Source organism: Sceloporus occidentalis, unplaced genomic scaffold (genome assembly GCF_023333645.1).
Source record: "Sceloporus occidentalis isolate IW3139 unplaced genomic scaffold, rSceOcc1.0.p SCAF_27, whole genome shotgun sequence".
Lineage (NCBI taxonomy): Eukaryota > Metazoa > Chordata > Lepidosauria > Squamata > Phrynosomatidae > Sceloporus > Sceloporus occidentalis.
Genome location: NW_028317007.1, coordinates 1,377,625 through 1,402,418, shown reverse-complemented (window position 1 = coordinate 1,402,418; position 24,794 = coordinate 1,377,625). Strand labels below are relative to the sequence as shown.

Sequence of the window (24,794 nt, the reverse complement as noted above, 5' to 3'; positions counted from 1 at the left end):
ATCATAGATGATCTTAACCCATCCCTGCTCTTCCTTCTATGCAGGAACAAGGGTTATGGTAATTTTCCTGTTTACTAGGCATGTGCGGGTAATATTTGCTGCAGGGCTACATTAAAATCACCCCTGCTTTGCATAATGTGTTATTTATCTACTTATTATAAGCTTCTCTGGTTAATGATTCCATCTTGTCTCCCTCCCCTAGACATCTTTAAGTGTTACATAAACTGTTGCTGAGTTTGGGCTTTTGAGGTTAATAAAATGCGCATTAGATTATCTCCTTCCAAACTTAAAAAGCATACGAGTTTTAGAATGAGACCATTCCTAGATTATCCATAAATTGAAAGAAAACTAAAACTATTGTCCCCCTATAACTTTACAGACACTATGTAGTTTTCATCTGTTAACCCTTTTTTTCTTTTTACTTTGCAGCTGACTTTTTTAGGCAAGGGTCAAAAGAAGTTGAGTGCAGTCAAACTTGCAATATAAAAGTTTATTCCAGCCCTAGACATGGGGCAAAACGATTTGCCACATCAGGCCATGCTACCTTTTTGAGAATTTACTTAAGGAACTGTTTGACCATCCTGATGTCATTCGTCATTAGTATTGCAATAGAGCTTTATGTTTATATATAAAAATCTACTAGGGCTGGCCATCTGTTAACATGCTTTACCTAATTTAAAATATGAAAGTTTTCAGCAAGGCTTTACATCACAATCCCCATTGTGGTTGTCTGATTCAACTTTCTGGCAAACCTGTTGAAGGAACAATATAATGTCCCTGACACCCTTACCATTGAACAATCCATAAAAAAGTACCCTATTTGCTTGATTATACCCCTCGTCTTATAATCGGGGTCGTATTATAATCGGACCTCAAATAGGTCTGACTATGAGACGACTAAGATCCAGATCCCCGCAGCTGCAGGGGACCTGGATCCTCCTGTCTCCCCCCCCCCCCCCCACTTACCGGTGCTTCTGAGTCCCCGGTGTGTAGCCGGGGCAGCGTGTAGATGTCTACGAAGGAGGTGTGGCTAGTAGCAGGGGTTGTCTGCGTCCATCGCGCAGACCTTCCCCGGCTGTCAGAGATCAGAGTTCCCCGCACCGGTGTGGGGAATTCTCTCTGACAGTCGGGGAAGGTCTGCGCAATGGACGCAGACAACCCCCGCTGCTAGCCACACCTCCTTCCGGCTGCCAGAGTGGCATATAGGGGTATAAGGCATTTCTGGAGGCAGAGTGGCACATAGGGGGTCAAAAGGCATATCATGGAGCACAGTGGCATATAGGGTTAAAAGGCATATCATGGGGCACAGTGGCATTTAGAGGGTTAAAAGGCATATCATGGGGCACAGTGGCATATAGCGGGTATAAGGCATTTCTGGGGCAGATGTGCATAACTGGGGGGGGGATTTTCTCAATCATAGCTTTTATTAAAAAAATAGTTTACATGAATTAACATTTACTGGTAAAACTTTTTTCCTATAGGGTCGTCTTATATTCAGGCTTTTTCTTTTTTCCTAAATTAATATTCAGATTTGGGTCGTCTTATAATCGAACAAATACGGTACTTTTAATGTGTTCTTCCAAGATGGAAAAATAAAAATAAAGCACTTCATACAGGATGGGCTTTCCTGCAGAAGCTGCCCTCCTCCATGATCTGACGGTTCTTGTCATAGATTGTTTGCTTGAAGCAGTCAATCGGTTGCTCCCTTTGAAAGCAATGGTAACACTTTCCACACATGTGCACTGGGGTCTGAACAGACATCTGAACACGGGGTTCCCCGAGCAAGTGCTGGACCTGACTGGAGGTGAGGGTATCAGGTGCAGGGAGATGTATTTGGCTGGATAACCATGTGTTTTCCCGGGTGCATTGACAAGCCATTTGTCAATACATTATTGTCCTAATGAGATAAGTGTTTCCCCCAATGTAACAACACACAGAGAAAGAATTGTCAATGACGTTGTCAATCAGAAACAATGAGAAGCTTGTGCTTTGTTTCTCATGGTCATAACGTCGTAGAGAGCTTATGGAAATGTAATTGTGTTAAATACACTTAGCAAAATAGAGTGTTGAACAATTGGTTGCTACAGAGAAAGTAGCAGCAATTAAAAGACAAATAGCATTACTTTTATTGTGTTTTATATAACACATTTAATCCCCCCTTTTTATACTGTGGGAGGGATAGAGAGGGGGAAAGGTAGCAATCTGAATGATGGCTGTAGGGTGCTGTAATTATCACACCTTTGGCTTGTTAGCTACTTGTCTGCTAAAGTCAGGGAAGTTAGAAGAAAAGAAAATTTACCGGCCATACTGAATAGTGTCGAGTTCTACCGATTTTCTTTTTTGTGGACTCTTTCGCTTCACCCATCACCCCGCACAGATATCAGGCTTGTTCTTTAGACTATAAAATATAGCTGATCACATCTTCTGTCTGCTTGAAAATGTGCTTGTTATATAGACCCCCTCCAAGTGCTCCATATATATATATATATATATATATATATATATATATATATATATATATATATATTCCATAACACGACAAAAACAATATGCTGATAAAAGCAAAATAGCAAGTTCAGTGTGACATTGATTGCAAGTTAAACGTCTAAATATACCGATAATGTAGTAGATGCCGTAGTTATATACATTATGCAATCCATATAAGCGTTTATTTTTTATTTTATTTTTTATACGCTCACGTTGTCCATCTTGGTCAATAACTAACATATGCTTTTGCAAGCTCTGTCTGGTAGCATTAGTTGCCGTAGACTATAAGCTCTACAGGACAGAGAACACTTTTCCTAATGTATTCAAATCTGCTGTACTCAACCCAAAATGCCTGTAGACTGTATTTTGTTGTAACTGCATCTATTGTGCCTCTCTGATGTATTTGTTATAAATTATAGCATTGTCTTGTAAGTCATGGCTCACAGGTCTCTGAGAACATCCCAACTCTTCACTAATCGCATTTTGGTTACCCGCACTTAACTTTTTGGACTAACCTTGGTGTAGCTTGGTAGTGCCAAGGAGACCTGGTCTCCAGCTTGGTTACCTCCATATTAGTGATAGCAGGTAGTCCTGAGCCTCTGCAAATTGTTTGGAGAGATTGGGGATCTAATGACGCAGTGCCTCCACTTAGCTGGGATATCTGAAGCTTTCAGAGATATTACCTACTAAGGAAATAACTCTACAATAGCAAAAGAAAAAAAACAAGGCAGACACAGTAGAAACCTTTTTCACAAGAGGAATGACATCCACTAAATATATTGTAGCAGACTGATATTAGAACATCAGTAATTATAAACTATGTAAGCACACAGCTCTTAACCTAACATTTATACAGAATGCAATAGCACAATTTAGACAATAATACCCCCTTTCACAATACCCCCTCACAAAAGTGTAGCTTGTGTCCAATTTGCAGTAACCCAGCCCCAGATTCCCCAGGGAAACTGTGGTGCACTTAGGTGGGGCCCTTCAATGTAGTAGATGGTATTATCTTGGTATAACAGGTTAGGATGACACCAAAACTTTATGAAAGAAACTGGTAACAACTCACATGTCCCAGGGTCTGTTCTTTGGAAGAGAGTAGGTATTTTTTACCAGGTTTTGAGGCTGGATTCAACTCCAACAACCACTAATTCATGCTTGACTAAATTTAGCTGCTTCTGCCCCAGTGTGCTTCAGATTTTTAGTCTCTGGGGCACAGATATGCAGTAAGCCTGGCCGAGATTCTTCAGGGTATCTGTACAGAACATCACTCCTGGCTCCTCTTCTTCAGGTCCTCAATCTCTAAGATGGATGCCTTGACCCTCCCTTTCCTTTCCAGAAATCCCAAGTGATTGGCTTACACAGATGTTCATAATACTGGCTGATGGACAGTCAGTCTGCTATATCTAAAACTCTGTGGTGCATAGTTCATCACCATGGCAACTGGAGGAGTTCTAGTGCCAGGGCTACATCTATAATATATTATTGGACGCACAAATGAAAATTTGCAAGCTGCCATGTCTGCCCCAGGCAGCTTGCCCACTAGGTCAGATTTTTTTTAAAAAATAACGTCTTGTGTGCTAGAGAAGTAGACTGCATTTGGTTAATGAATCTTTGGGTGATGAGGTGGAAGGTAGGGGCCTGAGGTGAATAAAGGGAGGCTCAAAGGGTAAATGTGGACAGAGGAGAGTTAGGTGACCGTGCTAAGGGAGGCTGAAGAGGCAGTTGGGTGTGAGGGGACATATGGAAGTCAGAGGGCAGATGGTTGCTGAAGTGAGCAGTGGGAGCCTGAGGCACCTGTAGTGGCATATAGGGGGCTGAAGAGGGCATTTGGAGGTCAGGGGTAGATGTTAGGCGCTGAAGCTGGTTGGTAAAGGTAGGGATGTGGGTGCTGAAGCACGCAGATGGGTAAATGAGGAAAGGGGCAGATATTTTGCTAAAGTGGTTGAAGAGAGGCACTTGGGGTCTGTAATGGCTGAATAGAGAAGTTGCGGAGAGGAGAGAAAGACTGAGCCTAAAGGAGGGGGACAGTTGGAAGCAGAGGGGTCAGATGGGAGGCTGAGGTTGGCTGGAGGGTGCAGTTGATGGGGTTAGTTGTCCGATGGGGACTGATGTGGCTCGAGAAGACAGTTTTAGGGGTGAGATATCTGGAGGCAGTTGGGGATGAGTGGGTATATGGGGGATCAAAGTGTAAGTGGAGTGCTGGGGTGGCTAAAGGGGCAGTGAGGGTGAGAGTTGTGGGGACTGAGTGGTGGGAAACCTCCCTACTTTAAAGTTTATAATTTGAGTCTATTCATGTGTTTAAAAAAAAAAAAAAAAAGGAATTTCAAACTTAATTTCTTGCTTAAACAGAAAAATGCAGAGAAATACAAGATAAAGTTCTTCAAAATTAAATTTGCTCCCCCATGTGCTCTAGCCGGCATATTGATGGCTAGAGCACAAATCACATCATTAAACAAGAAATTAAGTTTAGTATTTTCCCGGGTGGGGGGGGGGGAACACACATGCACACACACTTTGTGGACTTTGTCATTTTGGTATGATGATGTGAGTGACTTCTGCTTCATTCTCTGAATGTTGATGAAGACGCTCAGTATTTCTCACATCAAAATAAACAAATATCTTTCCGTTTTTAAGTCTGTAAAGTGTTTATGCTGTGTGTGATATTTAATCACAGGCAAATCAGTGCTTCCTTGTAGCTTTGCTAATCTTAGGATGTTATGACCTTAAATGGGTGCTTAGGGAACAGGATACCAATTGTCCTTGTGGTAACTAGAAACATAAGGATACCTAATGAGAAATTATGTCTCTGCTATTGTTTGTGCACAAATGATTGTTTTACCTTGTGGAGCATGTCTCCTATCGGCGCTAAAGCATGAACAACAAGGAGGATAAACCAAGAGATTTAAAGCTGAGATGTTCCTTTGTATTTTTCTTTTGTATTTGAATTCTTTTTTTTATTTAGTCTGAAGCGTTTCTTTGTTCTACTTAATCATTGGGTCAATTCGTGAACCTCAGATGCTTAAATTTTTTTCTGAATGGACTGGTGGAACATTTGGCTTAAATGTAGGCATATATTTCCATTAAATCTAACTAGTGCCTGTAGACAGCTGAGAAAATCAATGGCTCATTTGTGGGAAATTAGGTATAAAAATTGAAGAAATGGGGAAGTCGACTGAATGTGTTAGCCCAGAACTAACCCACTTGTGAAGTCTTGATAGGCAGTTGTATCTTATTTAATCTTTTAAATTATATATATTACATATAACATATTAGATAGGGGTTGCTTTATAAGGCTTCTGCTATGTGGGCTCTTACAGCTTTAATGCAGTTTTGCCTTGAAGGGTCACCCTGTCCATCTACTGTTTGACCAACATAAAATAGTCATGGTGCTTGGTGACTTCTCCTCAGCAGGTTCCTTCAACCATTTAGTCATAGGTCAGTATCTGAACGCATCCGCTAACATACATCTAGGAACAAGCAACTCTTTGCTGTGTCTATAGCAAGAAATTAGATATATTCTTCAAATTCACAATGTGTTATGGAGAACCAGCCCAAGTGCTTCTTAGGCAAGTAGAGCTTGTCTATCTGCCTTTAAGCTCATCTGCAGCTACACTCTTTACTTGGAGCAGAAGTTAAATGTTTTTTTAAATGCACATACAAGACTTTCATTAAAAAGCAAAACCTCCCGTTTACAGTTAATTGCAAAAGGCCTCCTCTAAACATCTGATCTCTGCTAACATGCAGTCACCCCCCCCCCCAATTTAAACCGGCACATACATTTAATGTTTGAATGCAAGGAACACTCCAGTCAATACTAATGCTAAATAAAGGAAGAATTCAGGGCATACCCAGCAAATACCAAAAAGCACTTATCTAAGGCATAAACATTGGAGATTCCGTCACACTATGCGGCTGAATGTTGGTTAGCCCACCACTACGTCAAAGTATCCCAAGGTTGGAGAGTCCTATCTAATGTATTTTTTCTGGCTAGATAACTCCTATACCAGCATTGAATTATTTAGGAATTGGCCTATTTGAGACCTTGGCCTGTTGCACTGTAAAAATAAAAGGCGCTTACCCCCAAGATGCTATGCCCTTGCAAAAAGCGTGGAGCAGGTTGTGTAGTGAAGAACTGCTAGCTCTACATTAGAGATAGAAAAGATGGCTATTTTCTGTCGAAAAGACAGTGACATCCAGCGACGGAAGCGATGCAGTCAGCAAACCACACTGCACCCTAAAATACAACAAATATGTGGGGAGTAGATCTGGCCGACCAGGAATCCTCAAATATACACAATCATTTGAGAAAAAAGAGCACAGAAGTATGTCAAAATGGTGGCATGGAGATGCTGTGCCCAAATGCTCCTAATAAACTCTGGGTTGCCTGTTAACCAAAGTTACACGTTTTTGTGGATATTTCGCTCACTATTAATGTTACAAACCCAAACTAAAGGTAAAAAACCTAAACATTTCAAACAAAAATGTACACTCTTAATATTTACCCAATAATTGCCAGACATATATAACCATCATATGTAAATGAGGTTTACAGAATCAAATCACTTTGGTGTGTAGCATTGTGGGGTGTGTTTGGCAACTTAATCATTTGGGGAAAAAATCATTTTAACTTATATTATATATTAAATATATTTCTTACAATATATTTTGAACAAAAAAATGGTAAAAATGGCAAAAAGGCTCTGGTAACCTGGGTAGGGGTGTACTCCCCTATCACAAAGGGGTTAAAGTTCTTTGTGGAAGCTCTCAAGGCCATTAAAAAAGGGACAGCAAAACATGATGAAGACCTTTTGCGGTCTACAGTTTCCTTGTTTGGGTGATGATGAGGTCTATAGCGAGCTCACCACAGGTACAAAAATTCTGTCTTACACCTAGATTACATTTTTATTTTCTTTCCTGTTGCACGAACTCTGTATACTAAATTTTTAAGGACAGCCTTTTCACTGTTATTGTATCCCTTATGGGATAATAATACAGTTAATGTGTTTTATGTTCTGTTTACACAGATTTAAATATCCCTACAATATATAGCTCTGTGCTGCAGTGATAATGCGTACATTCACTGTCTATTTGGAAATGTCAAATAACTGCTAAAGGTGTCCGTGCTTGGTCATTCAAAACTTTCCTTGCTTAATAACATTTTACTCATCTGTTGTGATCTTCAAGACCACATATAAAGAAATGTATAAGCGAAAGAAAGATATTAACCCCTTAAGGACAATGGGCGGTCCCTAAACCCATTGAAAACAATGCATTAATTTGTCATTAAGGGGTTAAATAAGTGACTGTCCTAAGCTTTGACTGTCACATTTTTAAAGGGACAGACTATCCATTGTATGCATATGACAGCTTCTTGGTCCCTTTAAATTTTAATCACGTCCTCTTTAGAAACGCTTAGGGGGATCCCCATATGCATTTGCTTCTTTCCCGGTCTATCTGCTATTTTCTGTGCAGGAGATGTGCTCGGGCCAAACATATCTCTATGCATGTTAATACTTACCGCCTATTTATTGCAGTGCTGACTTGACGAATGTTACGGCAAATATTGGCATACAACAGAGAGGAGGCGTGCAGCTGCATGGCTGCACTATCTACGTTATGTACCCTTCCTTCACGAATATCTTTATGAAAAGCTTGAGGTCTTGCTGCCCCTGGCGGGCAGAGCTCGTTCTTGTCAATTAATGGACTGTTTCAGTCTGCTTTACTTTCAAGGCCATCAAGGTCTGTATCACAGTGACTGTAATACAGGTAATAGAAGTACAAATGTGTTGTTACCAACTATAGTATGAAAAAGAACTTGCCGAAATTCACATGAAATGGCACGGTTATTTATGATGAAGATGAATGAATACATATTAAAACCTTTCAGGACATTTTCTTGACATTAAGTATCCAACGTTTGCCTAGGTTGTCTTGTGTGATAACTTCCACTGGACTTCCATGTGGGCCAACAAAGCTTTTTTATTTTTATATTTAACGATTCCCTTTTCCCATAATTTACGGTAATAAAGTGAAAGCTGACACATTTGAGAACAACTTGTTTCTGAGAGAGGCAAAGATCCTTTCAGGGTTTATATTATCTCTGTGGGATGATGTGCTTGGTGGCCCATTTCTGACATCTTCCTCATTAGCAGCCCCACAATAGCTGTGGCTCATCAGAAGAATAAAAATATAAAAGATAACACTTTCACAGAGTATGAAAACCATCCACTTCATTATAATTTGAACTTTCTGTGCTTTACAGATTTGCTAGTTTTTATCAGGATGTGGGGGGATAAAGCTTTTATCTGTGTTACTGCTGTTAAAAGGCACATTGCTTTTCTCTGAGTCCTGTTGGAAGTTGTAACTTTACAAAAAGTGTGATCACCTTTGTTGGAACCCCTCAATATATATATAAAAGAACTTGCTATCTGCTTTTCAATCAACTGTTGTTCCCTATAAATAATCTTTATTTTTTCTCATCTTGTGCCTTTGAGATGTTCATGTCTAGTGAATACTTGTCATTGTCACCTCTAAAATGAAAAGTCTTATAATTAGATAAGGCATTGAAATTAAAGTATTAAGTTTTGGCTTCTATTTTAATTTTTCAAGTTGCGAGGGAAAAAGAGTAAAAAAAAAAAAAAAAAAAAAAGGTCCATAGCAAACTAATGTATTAATCAGAGAACAGTTTAAGTTGCTTTTCACAGCAATAACGCTTAAACGTTATACAGTACAGCAGTTAGGTGACACAATTTTTATAATCTGTACGTCACCACAATTTGAAATTAAGCAATCAAAATGTGATTGAAGTGTCATTTGAGGCTATTTACATCGGATGTAGGTGAATGATTTAGGAATTACAGCCATTTTCATACATGGTGTCACCCCATTTTCAGAGACTTAAATGTAACCGGACAAACTACCATTAATTAAGTCTAGAACACGTGGACATCGCCAAATTCTGGGTTTCCTCCCCAGTGATGTCTTGCCAAGCCTTTAATGCATCAGGTTCGATTGGGTTGAGGCAGGTCACTGACTCAGCCTTTGAAGAATATTCTAGTTCTTTGCTCTTGGTTGCTTTTACAATACATTTTGGGTTCATCTGTACTATGAAGGGCTGTCCTATCCATTCTGCAGCATTTGGGTGAATCGGAGCGGATTGTATAGTCCTATACACTTCAGAAATCATCCTGCTGCTTTGTTTCCAATCCATTCGCCATGACTTACAGAGCCAAACTTATGAAAATTATGTCCAAATATTTATGGAGCATAACTGTATTTTGGATTTTTAGGGTCATGTACCAATACTTAAATGGTTTTGGTTTAATCTCCCATCTTAGTTTAATTTAGGTATTTAGTAGACATTTGACTGTTTGTGAAGTTTATGAAAATCAAACAATACTCGTATTATTAGAGAATCAAAATATATTGAATGGCAAATGTCATCTAAACAGAGATAATTCCAGCTCTGATCCCTGGTTTTCTTGTGCATACCATTTGACACCCTCTCTGACATTCTCTTGATTGTTAACATATAAGATGACCTTTTTACGGAACTAGGCTACCTAAATGGTAGGGGACCTGCTTTAACAATACATTAGACAGGGCCAGCAAAGTTGTTTTTTTCTGCAGCAAAAGCTCTTTGGGGTATTGAATAGACCTTTCTGTAACCTTTTCTAAGGCATATTGGTGCCTACCTGGTTACCTCCCTTCTATGTGTGCGACAGTATAGATAAAGAAACTATAGTTGATAAAGAACTACATTTTTATAATGACTAATGGAGTATAAAAATGAGCAGCCTGTCTGGAACACGGGTTCTGTTACACACAGGCAATGTTATATGTTGAGTACCAGGACCAGGTTATGTTAGTGGAAACACCTTAAAGACAATAATGCATTAATTAAATAATTTAGTATGTTGAATACAGTAATGCATTTTTAAGCCATATTAAGGGGTATAACCATGTGTAGCAATATACATAATACATGCAACACGTCGTTGTTTTTTTATTAAAAATACCTTCTATTTTTTTGTCTTTTGTTTCTAATAACTGTTTTCCCACCGTTTTTATAGTTAAAAGACACCAAATCAGCAGATCAGAAAACTACACTAATTAATTTCCTGGCTGAACTGTGTGAAAAGAAGTTTCCTGATGTCCAGATGTTTGTGGATGATCTGCAGACTGTAGACAAAGCTAGTAAAGGTTTGGACCTTCACTTTCGTTCATTTACAATTGTTAATTCATTTACAACATTGTGACTAAAATCAAGCTAATGGTACATTGTAAACTTGAAGTGGCAATTTGAAATTATTCTAGCCTTGGTGCCCGAATAATTATAATTTTAATAAAGACAGGAGGCGAGTATTTTGCATATCTTCCTTTACTCTCACCAACAGCAGCAAAGAAAGAGTTAACACAAGTGAAAACAACCAATAGAAACAGTACACAGGTGGTATATAAACCCCTTAACTATCTTCCTCTTCCTCTTTCGTCCGCTGTGAACCGGAACTGAAGAACGCAGCAAACCGTCTAGCAATGTAAAACCGAACCCAACACCCGAACTGGAACCAAAGTCAAGAGCAAGGCGACAATGCACTCCAACTGGGAAACAGAACCGCTGACACGGAGATGGCATCAAGCTGAAACAAAGAGAGAGACATAACAGAACCAAATTCTTCACAAACATGGTAACACACAGTCATCACAAATTAGCAAACGCAACGGAGCAGACAAAACCCCCCAAAAAACAAATTCAAACCTGGCCTACTTACCCAGAGTGTACACCTAACCATCGGGAGGGCAGGGAGGGAAAATACTCGCCTCCTGTCTTTATTAAAATTATAATTATTCGGGCACCAAGGCTAGAATAATTTCAAATTTTAAGGCAAGACAGGAGGCTTCCTATTTTGCATTTTTAACGCCGGAAACCAACGCCATTGCCCCTGAAGAAACCAGGCGAAATAAAACGGTGGAGGCACGGGACCAATCTGCCGCTCGCAGAATATCCACTAAAGCTCCACCAGCCCGAAGGGCACAGGAGGCCGCAGCTCCCCTGACGGAAAGAGCACCGATGCTCTTGAAGGAGAAGAAAACAGCCTTGCAAGGTTTCACAAAGGAGAGGAGTTGAGATGTCAAGACCGGACAGATCGACGTCGTGCGTGACAGATAAGTCCTGACACACCTGGCGACACATATTTGGGTCGCCTAGAAAAAAACGGCTAGGATACAGATGAGAACAACTCAGGGAAGAAATAGAGACAGCATGAGCATCCAAGGCGCTAACATCCAAAACCCTGCAAAACGATGAGACAACACAAGGGTAAGTTTCGCCGACAACTGTCTGAGGGAGAGCGAATCGTTGTCTGGCCATCCCGAAGGAAATCTAACACGACAGCTACTTCCCACAGAGAACCGTAGCGTGGCGCCGGAGGACGGGATAAACGAATACCACGCAAAAGGTGGCAGATTAAGGGAGCCAAGGGGATCCATGTGCCGTCCCAAACTCCAAGGAGCCCAGCCTCGCCAAGCTGTCCGGTATGACATACTGGTACCTGGAGCCTAAGATTTGCGGAGCAAGGACTGAGCCGCCTCCAATAGGCCCAAGACTGTTTGGAGTCCCCTGAAATCGTCCATACCAGATGTCTTTCCAGGATGTGCGGATGAACCTGGACCTCCGGGCCCGTCAGGGGATAGTACAGAGATGGGATCTCCAGAGGATCCTGGGCAGATACCCGCAGCAGGGCTGGAAACCACGGCTGAGCATGCCACGGGGGGGGGTCACCAGAACCAAAGACCCCCCGTCCCAACACAGGTGATGGATGACCCTCGAAATGACCGTCAGGCGATTCGTCCTGGATGCAAATAGGTCCAGGTGCAAGACCTGACTGAGAAGTCTCCAGTCGCTCGCATCCCGCCAGTGTCTGGAGAACCCGTCCGCCAAGAGAACCGCGGCACCCGGGAGGTATCCTGCCTGCAGAGTATGCTGCACGCAAGGCAAAAGTCGAAAAACGTCCTTTGTTACCTCTGAGGTACTTGGACCGAGAACCCCCTAAGCGGTTGATATACCGAACCGCCGACATGTTGTCTAAGAAGCCTAAGAAGAGAAAGCGGCTTGGGACCAGGTCGGAGTTGAGAGAATTGACTAGAAACCCTAGTTGGTGAAGGATCTGCACCACGAAAGCGGTCTGGACGAGCAGGGTCTCCCGGCAGCTAGAGAAGAGCAGAATGCCTAGATAGACTATACACCTGATACCCCTGGACCTGAAGAGAGCCATAACTGGCTTCAGGAGCTTTGTAAGGCACCAAGGGGCTGAACTTAGGCCAAAGGGAAGGGCCTTGAACTCCCATACCTGCCTGCCCCAGCGAAACTGAAGAAATCGCCCGGAATCTGGGTGAATCGGGACGGAGAGAAAGCGTCTGAGAGGTCTAACCGTGTAAACCAATCGCCTTTCAACATAAGGTCTCAGAAGAGATGGATCCCTTCCATTTTGAAGTGGCGATAAACGAAAGCATTGAGAGCCCGTAGATTGATCACTGGGCAGAAGTCCCCGGTGCATTAGCGTACTAGGAAAAAGGAGCTGAGGAAACCGATTGATCCTTTTGCCCACTGGATAGCCCCCTTGTCACGTAAGGTGCGGAGTTCTGCTTCCATTAAGGCCTGATCTGTAATGCCCTCCGAGATGTGGGCGGTCAGCGTACCTGAAAAGGGGGGAGAGCTGAAAAACTATCTGGAAAACCTGTACCATTAGGGGGATCCAAGGGTCCGACGAAATACACACCCAGTCGTGGAAAAAGATGATATATGGCCCGTAACCCAGGGAAGGGAAAGAAGGACAAGAAACATTCGGGCTTACCGAAAACGGAGCGTCCCCTGGGAAATCCGGAAGCGCCTCTACTGTCTCCGCGTGGGTTGAAGGCCCTCTGTTGGAACGGGGTCCTGTAGGACATATGGTTCTGAGGGAAGTACCGGGAGCCTCGGGATGAACGGCTGGTGGCCCGGCGGTCGACCAGCCCTCCCAGAAAAACGAGGGCCAGTCTGAAAGACCTTCCTCATTGACAGTTTGGCCTTATTCCATGATGTCATCTAGGATACGTGGCGGTTTGATTCCTTGACAAATGTGTCTCCAAACAGTAAGCGGCTGCACCCAGGTCTTTAGGGCCCCATTCCGCCAACCTGGGATCCATGAGGAGTAGCCTTTGCAACGTACAGAAGAGATTGAAACTGTTGCATTTCCCAACAGGCATACCACACAAAGTGCCCAATCTCAGATAGTCTTGGGATAAAGGGGTGTCTCCTATAGAACTGCTCTGTCTGCCAGGGATAGGATTTGGGTGACTGCTCCCAAGTTCTGCTGGGGATCATCTAGTTGGGGCTCATCCACCAAATACTCACGGACGAAGCGCGAGTCGAAATCTCTGGGCGAGACCAGATTTGCTGAAGCCTCTGATTCACTAGATGAATCCGCGTGCCATACGCCCACTATAGATAATGGGTCATGCAAAGTTGTGTCAGAGGGTTTTGGGCGTTTGGCAGGTACCTTACCCTTGCCGACTGAAACACTACTGCCCTTCCAAGGCCGTTTGGAGCCGGACGCCTCTCCTTCAGATTTCTCGGATTCAGACTCCGATGGTATTGCCTCTGGTCTGGAGGGAGCAGGAGGCTGCCCTTGGGGCAAATTGGCAGACGTTTTAGAGAAAAAGGATTCCACTGAGTTAGAAAAACTTTGCCCCTAACCAGGCCATAAAGGCATCCTGGGATGGCACAGTATCCTGAGACATTATGTCTGTATAAGGTAGGTGATGAGAACAGAGGCGCAGCCCGTATATTGTGCACGGCCACAGGGACGCAGCCCTTACATTGTGCACGGCCACAGGGACTCAGCCTGTATATATTGTGCACGGCCACAGGGACTCAGCCTGTATATATTGTGCAAGGCCACAGGGGCTCAGCCTGTATATATTGTGCAAGGCCACAGGGGCTCAGCCTGTATATATTGTGCAAGGCCACAGGGGCTCAGCCTGTATATATTGTGCAAGGCCACAGGGGCTCAGCCTGTATATATTGTGCAAGGCCACAGGGGCTCAGCCTGTATATATTGTGCAAGGCCACAGGGGCTCAGCCTGTATATATTGTGCAAGGCCACAGGGGCTCAGCCTGTATATATTGTGCAAGGCCACAGGGGCTCAGCCTGTATATAATGTGCACGGCCACAGGGACTCGGCCTGTATATAATGTGCAAGGCCACAGGGACTCGGCCTATATATAATGTGCAAGGCCACAGGGACTCAGCCTGTATATAATGTGCAAGGCCACAGGTACTCAGCCTGTATATAATGTGCAAGACCACAGGGACACAGCCAGTATATAATGTGCAAGGCCACAGCCTGTATATAATGTGCAAGGCCACAGCCTGTATATAATGTGCAAGGCCACAGGGACACACAGCCTGTATATAATGTGCAAGGCCACAGGGACACACAGCCTGTATATAATGTGCAAGGCCACAGGGACACACAGCCTGTATATAATGTGCAAGGCCACAGGGACACACAGCCTGTATATAATGTGCAAACCACATGGACTCAGCCTGTATATAATGTGCAAAAACCACATGGACTCAGCCTGTATATAAATGTGCAAAACCACATGGACTCAGCCTGTATATAAATGTGCAAAAACCACATGGACTCAGCCTGTATATAAATGTGCAAAACCAGAAAATTCCCCAAAAATATTGAAAATAATGCAGGGCTCACCCTGTAACCACTCCAGTGAGGCACAGAGAACTCATAGGAAAAAGGGGTCCCGGATAGGGAAGAGAGACGGGAAAAATCCCCCCAAAATGCACAGATGCAAAGAAATAATGAATATAAATAATGAAAGACAAGTAAAAAATCTACATAAACACATATATATATCAAAAATCTATACTGTATATAAAAGTGCATACCCACCTAATTATCTAGAATTAGGTGAAAAAAGCACTATGTAATGAATAATAAACGGATATTATTCAATAAATCAGCAATAACTGTAGATAGGAAGAGGACTGACCTGCAACTTTGGTGAGCAGCAAAGAAAGAGGAAGAGGAAGATAGTTAAGGGGTTTATATACCACCTGTGTACTGTTTCTATTGGTTGTTTTCACTTGTGTTATTAACTCTTTCTTTGCTGCTGTTGGTGAGAGTAAAGGAAGATATGCAAAATAGGAAGCCTCCTGTCTTGCCTTAAAATTAGGGTTTTCCATTGTTTAGAGATAACCCGAGCATCATCGTTGTGGGTTACTTAGCGAGTGGCCGCACTGGACAGCTGCTTATTTGCAGAAGTGGGCTAGGCCTTGATTGGCCTGCACCAAGGGGGCAGCAGGCATGTGCCTGTTTCACCAGGCTTTCCAGTCGGCTTCCACTCAGTGGACCAGTTTGGGAAGTATCTGCGATCTCTTTGCACCTGGCCCATTTACTCGATAGAGGTCTATGCTTACATGGTTAGGAGGTAGAGCTCTGGGATAGGATGTCAAGTCCTGCTGCTCTGCACCAAGAAGATTATATTTGCTTTGTTAGTATGGGTTGGCAGTTTGTTTAGTCTATGCTGTGTTGTACTATATTCTGTGATTTTGCATAAAAATAGGCATGTTCCTACAGTGAAAAGGTATACAAATCCAAAAATACTAACAGTACTTGTAGGAAGGATTTCTACTTTGTCCTTGACCAAGTAAACGATCTTGCCGGTATTTAGGATATTTCTAATTACCCTTCCAATTAACACTGGATGTTACTGACCAGAAGCAAAACATTATCCTGAAAATCTGTCTGCAGGCCCAGAAGACAGTTTGCCACCCCTATTTGCAGAAGGCGCTTAATGATATATAATTTTTAGGTTTTGTTATGTTCAAGACAAAGGGGGGCAATTTTAAACCCCCTCTCCTGGCCAGGCATACTGGTGGACCACTGCCTCACTCCATTGACCAGTTCCTCAGCGCACAGCACTCAGAACATATACATATGTGTGTGTGTTTACACGTATGCTTGAGAGAATGTGTATGTTTATACATTTCAGTAATGTAAGCAAATGTAAAAGAAGGTAATGGACAGAAGCATAGGCCAAGCAGATGCACAACTGGCCACTGCCTTGTGATGGCCCCACGGGGCAACAGCATAGGTAGCTGATTAGAGATTTTACAACTGCTGCAGTGCTACCTAAGTAGTGATTATGAAGGGTCAATAATTAACCCCTTCAGGACCGGGATTTTGATACTAACGTGTCGCTAAAGGACCGGAGCCGTTTTTGTGTTTTTGCCATGTCTTTCTTCAACTGTAATTTCTCTCTTATCAATTGGTGCACCCACACAAATCATATATTGTTTTTTTCTGCACAAGTAGGGCTTTCATTTGAAACCATATTAAGCTGGGTAGTACATTGTTTTGTTTGAAATAAACTGGAAAAAGTGGGGGAAAAATGAAAAAAACATTTTTTTTACAGTTTTGTATACATACAAATTGTACACACATTGAACCGATGGGAAAAAATTATCCCAAATATATTCATTAAGTTGTCCTGATTTGGAAACCACCCAACATGGCCAGGATTTTTATCTATTTTGACCAGTATAGGGCAAATATTGCAAGGCATGCATCACGTTTTTGAAATGTAATTTTTTTCAAATTTGGCATGGTAGTCTAATAACTCCAATAGTTGTCACAGATACTGATTATCACCCCAAAATTATATGTTTATGAAAAGTAGATAAGTCAAGGTGTACAACTAGGGTCATTTTGACACTTTTCAAACAGGGATTTTATCGCCAATTGCTGCCAAATTTTGAGGTATTTTTATATTTTTTTGTTTTTTTTTGCATATGTTGCAATGTTGCTTTAGATTTTATATTATATTTTGTATAGAATATGTGCAACTGCAGAAAAAAACACCAAATTGTGTTCACCAACATCCCCCGGTTCCAACAAGGCCTCACATGCATGGTTCATGCATTTTTTGAGGAAGCTATGAGGGCAAAACTGGAACATGCGCATTTTCGTTTTCACATTTGGAATTTTCAGAAATTGGTTTCCTGGGCCCATATCCCATTTGGGACATTTTGGAAGCCCCCCACTGTAAATTACCCCATAAAAGTATATATTTGTGAACAGTAGACAAGTCAAGGTGTTCAACTAGGGTAGTTTTGACAGTTTTCAGCTAGCCATTTCTTCACTGATGTCTGCCAAAGTTCACGGAAAATGTATTTTATTGCGTTTTTAACAAATACATTTCAATGTTAAAATTTATTTCTTGCACAGCATATGTGCAACAGTGGAAGAAAGCACCACATTTTGTTCACCAACATCCCCCGGTTCCAACACGGCCTCACATGCATGGCTCATGCATTTTTTGAGGAAGCCATGAGGCCATAGCTGGAACATGCGCAAGTTTTCAGGAATTGGTTTACTGGGCCCATATCCCATTTGGGACATTTTGGAAGCCCCCCACCGCAAAGTACCCCATAAAAGTATATATTTATGAACAGTAGACGAGTCAAGGTGTTCAACTAGGGTAGTTTTGACAGTTTTCAGCTAGCCATTTCTTCACTGATGTCTGCCAAACTTCACAGGGAAATTATTTTACTGCTTTTTTAACGCATACATTTCAATGTTGCACTGAATTTCTTGCACACCATAAGTGCAACAGTGGAAGAAAACACCACATTTTGTTCACCAAGATCCCCTGATTCCAATAAGACCTCACATGCATGGTTCATGCATTTTTTGAGGAAGCTATGAGGGCAAAACTGTGCATTTAATTTTTTTTTTAAATATTTTTTTTCATCAGATTACTTGTAAGTGACAGGTTTAGGCCGCTGACATCAATCAGGGAGACCGATCAATAATCAGCGACTTAAAATGTCACCGACAAGTGATCAGGTAATAATTATGATTATTTCATTTATTAATAATTTGTGTTTTTTCATAATTACCCTAGATGACCCCTCTCTCTTTGTAGCGCAGGGTCATCCGTGGGCTGCCATAATGATCCGATCACTCCTATTGGCCAGGAGCGATCTGATCAGCCCAGCCCAGCATTTGACCTGGAAGCACCCTGGACTTTCAGGTCAGTGCTGTTATTTTTTTTTTTTTTTATTATTATTATTTTTTACATTGTTTTTTTAACTCTTTCAATGCTGATGCTCCATTGAAGCACAGCATTGACTGATATTTAGTCCCCACAAGCTTGTGGGGACTAATATTAACCCCTGCAATGCTGCGATGGGGGTCATACACAATCGCAGCATTGAAGGGGTTAATTGAGGTAGAGGGGGGGGTAGGGGTTAACTGAGGAAGGGTGGGGGGGTCTGGCCAAAGAACCCTGTCTCCCTGTCCCTGAAGCTGCCTCTGGCAGCTGGGACACAATCTCCAATAGACTGGAGATTGTAGGGGAGGAGTCTCTCTGATCAGTCCTACAGGACTGATCAGAGGACTTCTGGGGGGGTCGTTTTTGCTGTTGCAGCAGCAGAGCCCCCTACAAAACGGGAATTAACCCCTTCAATGCCGCGATCGCGGCATTGAAGGGGTTAACGCTGCACTGACGCTCTCATGGAGCGATCAGGCAGCAGGGGGGTGTTGCCTGTAGTGACCCATTCAACACCCCCCCCCTTCCCTGTAGCTGCCTGTGGCAGCTGAAACCGCGATTGCAGATTTTTCTGCAATCGCTGTTTCTGCCTACAAAATCACTCCGTGGGAGTGATCGTGGGCTTGGGGGCGGGCTTAGACAGGCTGTGCTGTCTGCCCAGGAGTCCTGGGCAGACAGCAGCAGCGCCCCCACGATCACCGCGATTGTGGTGATGTGGGGGCGTTTTTTGGAGGAGACGTACCTGGTACGTCCCGGTCTACCGGTGACTGTTAACCAGGAAGTACCAGGTACGTCCCGGTACTGAAGGGGTTAATGTAGTTAGCCAAAGGTGTCCTTATCCCTTTTGTAATGGACAGGCTCCATAAAATAGACTGATCTGCCCTGTTTGGCTCTCTTATGTTGAGCAGTTCTCTACAGGCAACTATATCTTGTACCCTTGAGTGTACTACATATCCATTTTGTTATTAATATAGCAGATCAAATATTGTATGCATGGTGATTTCTACAAAAACTTTAGGTATCAGACATAAGGTCAGAAACCTTCTTATTTGCGCTGCTAGTGCTGCTACTGGAGAGAAGGGAGTGCATGCAGATGTTATGCCATCCAGGAATCATAGCCATTTTTGCTTGTGTGAGCCACTCTCCCACATGGATTAAATTTCTTTTTAATACTGTATATTTTAAATGAGACACCCACTCATAACTTTAAACTGACCATTGCCCTCATCAAGAAAATGTAACGTTAGTTACTCCCTCACTAGCTGACTGACTAGAGCCTGTATTTATTCTGCACTTTTACAGTGCACACAATTATTTCTCAGATTTCTGACTAATATTTACTGTAAGTTGCTGAAAATATAGTTTGAATACCGTTAGAGTACATGTGTTTTTACGATAACATAATTTATCAGCGGAAACGGGAACGGTTGATAAATGGCATTGTCTAATTGTAAGACATACTATTGGATGAATATAGATTAGCATTAAATGTTTTTAATCTCCCGCGTTATGGGCAATTTCTATAAATACAGTGCATAGCTAATTCGAGCTGGCTGACCAGAACGCTGGAAATGATTATTATTATTAATGTCAAGCTGCTGCAAGACCACTCTAGGCGATTTGAAAATTGGAGGAATATGCACAGTATTGTCTGCTGGGTGGAACTGGGGCACATGCTAATGAATTTGTAAACATATCTGCTTGACTTGTGTTTTCAAATTTCATTTATAGGGAATCTATTAAAATAGACATTGCCTTTAGCACTCTTTTGGCCAGACAACAACTGGTTATTATGACAGGATCATTCATAGTCCATTGAACAATTATATAATCCAAATATTATTCCTCTATTACTATTATACTGTCTGTTCTGCATTATATTTATCCTTGTGCTGCTTTAATGCAATGTTTATGTCGGCGCACACAGACACATATAATGATTATATGATTAGGTTTACAAAATATTATGAATCATGTGAATCTGCAATAATGGAACATAATCGGATCTGGAAAGCTAAAAAAAAAATGATTTAAATGATGATAGAAACATTTCTTTATGCTAACCCGGGACCCCCGTCGCACTATGTGAATGCGGTTGTTGGGCCGCTCCCTTTCTGATAATAGCCCCAGTCGATCCCAGTCCACCTTTCTCTTGATATCTTTATTAAAGGGCAACGAGTTGTAATGCCCAAACAACGAATCTAAAATAAATACAAAGTGTATTTTCTACGCGGCCCATCTTTTTCGTTTGTACAGAACGTACTGTTTGATGGGTGCCTGTTTGTTGCACTCCACAGCACCTGTGTTTGCTTTTGCTACACTGTATTGTCCATTAAGTCATTAAAGTCCCATAACGTAATGGATGATAATGAACACCGAAGTGAAAAAAACAGACAACAAGTGCCATGTTATTTTCTTAATTTATGTGGTATCCTAATTAGCGCTTGTTGTGTAATTAGCTGTAGATCATTTAACCTTCCCATTAACGGTAAATACATGAAGCAGGGCTCCTCTTCCATGGTTTCAAGGGTGAGTCCCCTTTGTTTCTGTACACAGCACGGTGCTTTGCTGCAGCCTACATTAAAATGTACATTCAGATAAAAGTAGCCGTTTTGAACTATGCGCTTGTCTTCACTCTACATCGGAATAACATTTTTAAGGCAGTTTGAGACGAGGCACCTTTTATTTTTATTTTATTTATGTATATGCATACATTTACTGTTGCCTATGTTTTTACTTTACAGATCACTTGTTATCTAACTTTTCTTATAGCTCTTTCATCTCCTGCCACATCTACTAAGATGGCATTCTTTATAATACAATACATGAAAAAAAGATTTTCAGGTCTTCTTAAGGTACACGACCTGAAGAAAGTTGCCTTTAGCTCCCATCTCCCTGACTTGCTTAGAGCAGTCATAGAGGTTTTCGATTACCTTCTGGCTGCGAGAGAAGAGCTCCCGGTCATTATTCTGTGGTTGATCAGCAGGGGGGATTTCTTTTCTACTAATGAGCTGCCCATATCCCTAGTTCTAAAGATCTGCTTCATTAAAATTACTGCTTTAGGAAAAGGTAATGGCTTACAGCTTTGCTGTTAGTGTTTCATAGGAAATAATTTTTGTCCATTATTTTATGTGTGTGCGGTATTGTAATCTGCCCCGCGTTATGGCCTTTTAAAGATGCATCTGTTCATTACTTGCTATACTAGTTTTATTAATTGACATTGATTTACTCTTAGCCATTTCCACCTTAATGCAAGGCTTATTTTCACTCCAGTTGGAGAAGCAACAATCATTACTTAAACTATTCTGTTTGATGTGAAATGTAACAATAAATCCAACACAAGTTTCCTTGTGTGCCTTATTTTCTAAAGTCGAAATTTTAAATCACAATAAGTGACAATAAGTCTTCAAAACTGCTCAATTTAGAACTCAAAACAGATCAAAACGCCAAATTGATTTTTATATTGTAACAAGGCTACTTTTTCTTGAGTTGAAAGTCTAGAAATTCTGTTTTTCTATTCTTCTCTGCTATTATGAAAAGTTAGTTTAATATTGTATGGTTCTCATTAAAATGAATGTTTCTTGCTAGATCAAGAAAATATAATTTTATAAATTGGCAATTCTACGCATTTACAGTTTGAAAAAGATATATTGGTACACAGTTCCAGGTTTCAATATTTAGTTATTATCTTTGATTTCCTCTTCCAGTTTTTGCAAACAATTTAAATGTCATAATTTTTGTATTTTTTGAAATACAAAACCAAACATTTCCAAATATAGCGTTCAAAAACAAGGACATTTCTAGCTGTGATAACATAATTGTAAAAGGGTTTTCTAACGATCTATTAGACTTTTAAATGTAAACTTAGATTAGTGAGCACAACATGCCATTGGAACACAGGAGTGATGGCTTCTGATAAAAGGTCTACTGTACGCCTATGAAGATATTTCATAAAAATCATCCCTTTCTAGCTACAATAGTCATTTACAACATTAACAGTGACTAAGCTGTATTTCCTATGGATTGGATGTAATTTCAATGGACACAATTTGTTTTTCTTTCAAAAAAAACTAAGTAATTTTTAAGTGACCCCAAATCTTCGACTGATAGTGTGTGTCTGTGTCTACAGTCGTGGCCAAAAGTTTTTTTTAGAATGACACAAATATAAATTTTTACAAAGTCTGCTGCCTCGGTTTAGATGGTGGCAGTTTGCATATGCTCCAGAATGTCATGAAAAGTGATCAGATGAATTGCAAAGTCCCTTTTTGCCATGAAAATGAACCTAATCCCCAAAAAACATTCCACAGCATTTCAGCCGTGTCCCAAAAGGACCTGCTGACATATGTGGATAAGGCTGGAGATCACTCTGTTATGTGGATTGAGTTAGAATAACAGGCTGGAAGCTTTAAAAGGAGGGTGATGCTTGACATCATTGTTCTCCCTCTGTTAACCACGGTTACTTGCAAGGAGACACGTGCTGTCATCATTGCTTTGCACAAAAGGGCTTCACAGGTAAGGATATTGCTGCTAGTAAGATTGCACTTAAATCAACGATTTATCAGATCATCAAGAACTTCGAGAGAGGTTTGTGAAGAATGCATCGGGGTGGACAAGAATGTCCAGCAAGTGCCAGGACCATCTCCTAAAGTTTATTGAACTGAGGGATCGGGGCACCACCAGTGCAGAGCTTGCTCAGAAATGGCAGCAGGCAGGTGTGAGTGCATCTGCGCGCACAGTGAGGCGAAGACTTTTGGAGGATGGCCTGCTGTCAATAAGGGCAGCAACGAAGCCACTTCTCTCCAGGAAAAACATCAGGGACAGACTGATATTCTGCATAAGGTACAGGGATTGGACTGCTGAGGACTGGGGTACAGTCATTTTCTCTGATGAATCTCCTTTCCGATTGTTTGGGGCATCCGGAAAAAAGTTTATCCAGAGAAGATAAGGTGAGCACTACCATCAGTCCTTGACCATTCATGTGTGGGGTTACTTCTCAGCTAGGGCTGCAACAACTAATCGATAAAATCGATAATAATAGATAATGAAAATCGTTGCCAACGAATTTCATTATCAATTAGTTGAATCGATTTTTATCGATTATTAAATGAGGGTTTTTTCAGAGCAAACGCTCTGAAAAATACCCCTCATTATATAATCCGTTTAGTCTGACTCACAGCAGCAGCTCCTACTTACCAGCCCCTCCCTGTAATCACTGTGACAACTGGCCCCGCCCCCTTCCTTCTCCCAGAAGGCCAGAACCACATGGCTGTGACACTCATTTAACTGTAAGTATAAAATTAATATTTGGGCTACTGAAAGTTAGGGGACGTGGGAGTTAATTTAGGGGCAGTTATGGTTAATGGGGTGTTTAGGGTTAATTTAATGATGAGGACTGAGGGTTAATTTTATTAATTTATTAAAGTTAACTTAAGGTGCAGTTAGAGATAAAGGGGGGCAAACTAAGGGGAATCTAAATCCTGGGGGCAGTGAAGATTAACCCAGTACTTATTTATAAAAGTATGGTCTGTGACTCTGAGGGGACTATGAGATATCTGGGGGGTATAAGGCATATCTGGGGAGGACGGAGTGACATATCTGGGGGTATAAGGCATATAGGGTATATAAGGCATATGTGGGGAGGGCAGTGTGGCATGTCTGGGGAGGACAGAGTGGTGAATCAGGGTGTATAAGGCAGATCTGGGGCCACAGTGGCATATCTGGGGGTAGAGTGGAGTGGCATATGTGGGGAGGGCAGTGTGGCATGTCTGGGAGGCAGTGTGGCATGTCTGGGGAGGATGGAGTGGTGTATTGGGGTATAAGGTGTATCAGGCACAGTGGCATATGTGGGAGGCAGTGTGGAGTGACATATGTGGGAGGCAGTGTGGAGTGGCATATGTGGGAGGCAGCGTGGAGTGGCATATGTGGGAGGCAGCGTGGAGTGGCATATGTGGGAGGCAGCGTGGAGTGGCATATGTGGGAGGCAAGCCTGGGCTCAAACGTGCATAAATTGGGGGGGGGCTGGTTGCGAAATAAAGACAAGAAATGCATTTTATCAAAGTTTTTTTATTATGCTGTTTGTATTTAACATCATTTGTTTATTAAATTATTTTAAATAAATGAAAAATTTACATTCATTTTTTTTATCCGATTAATCGATTAATCGAAAAAATAATCGGCAAACTAA

General features: G+C 41.7%; 1 protein-coding gene across 2 annotated transcripts in view; it reads left to right on the top strand.

Annotated features, from left to right (window-relative positions):
- LOC149299853 (protein diaphanous homolog 3-like) overlaps positions 1-24,794 on the top strand; it is a 265,720-nt gene that overhangs the window by 129,395 nt on the left and 111,531 nt on the right. For both annotated transcript variants that reach the window (XM_089485812.1, XM_089485811.1), the window contains one exon: positions 10,566-10,695. In XM_089485812.1, coding sequence (XP_089341938.1) covers positions 10,566-10,695 — 130 coding nt within the window. The remainder of the gene's footprint in view (positions 1-10,565; positions 10,696-24,794) is intronic.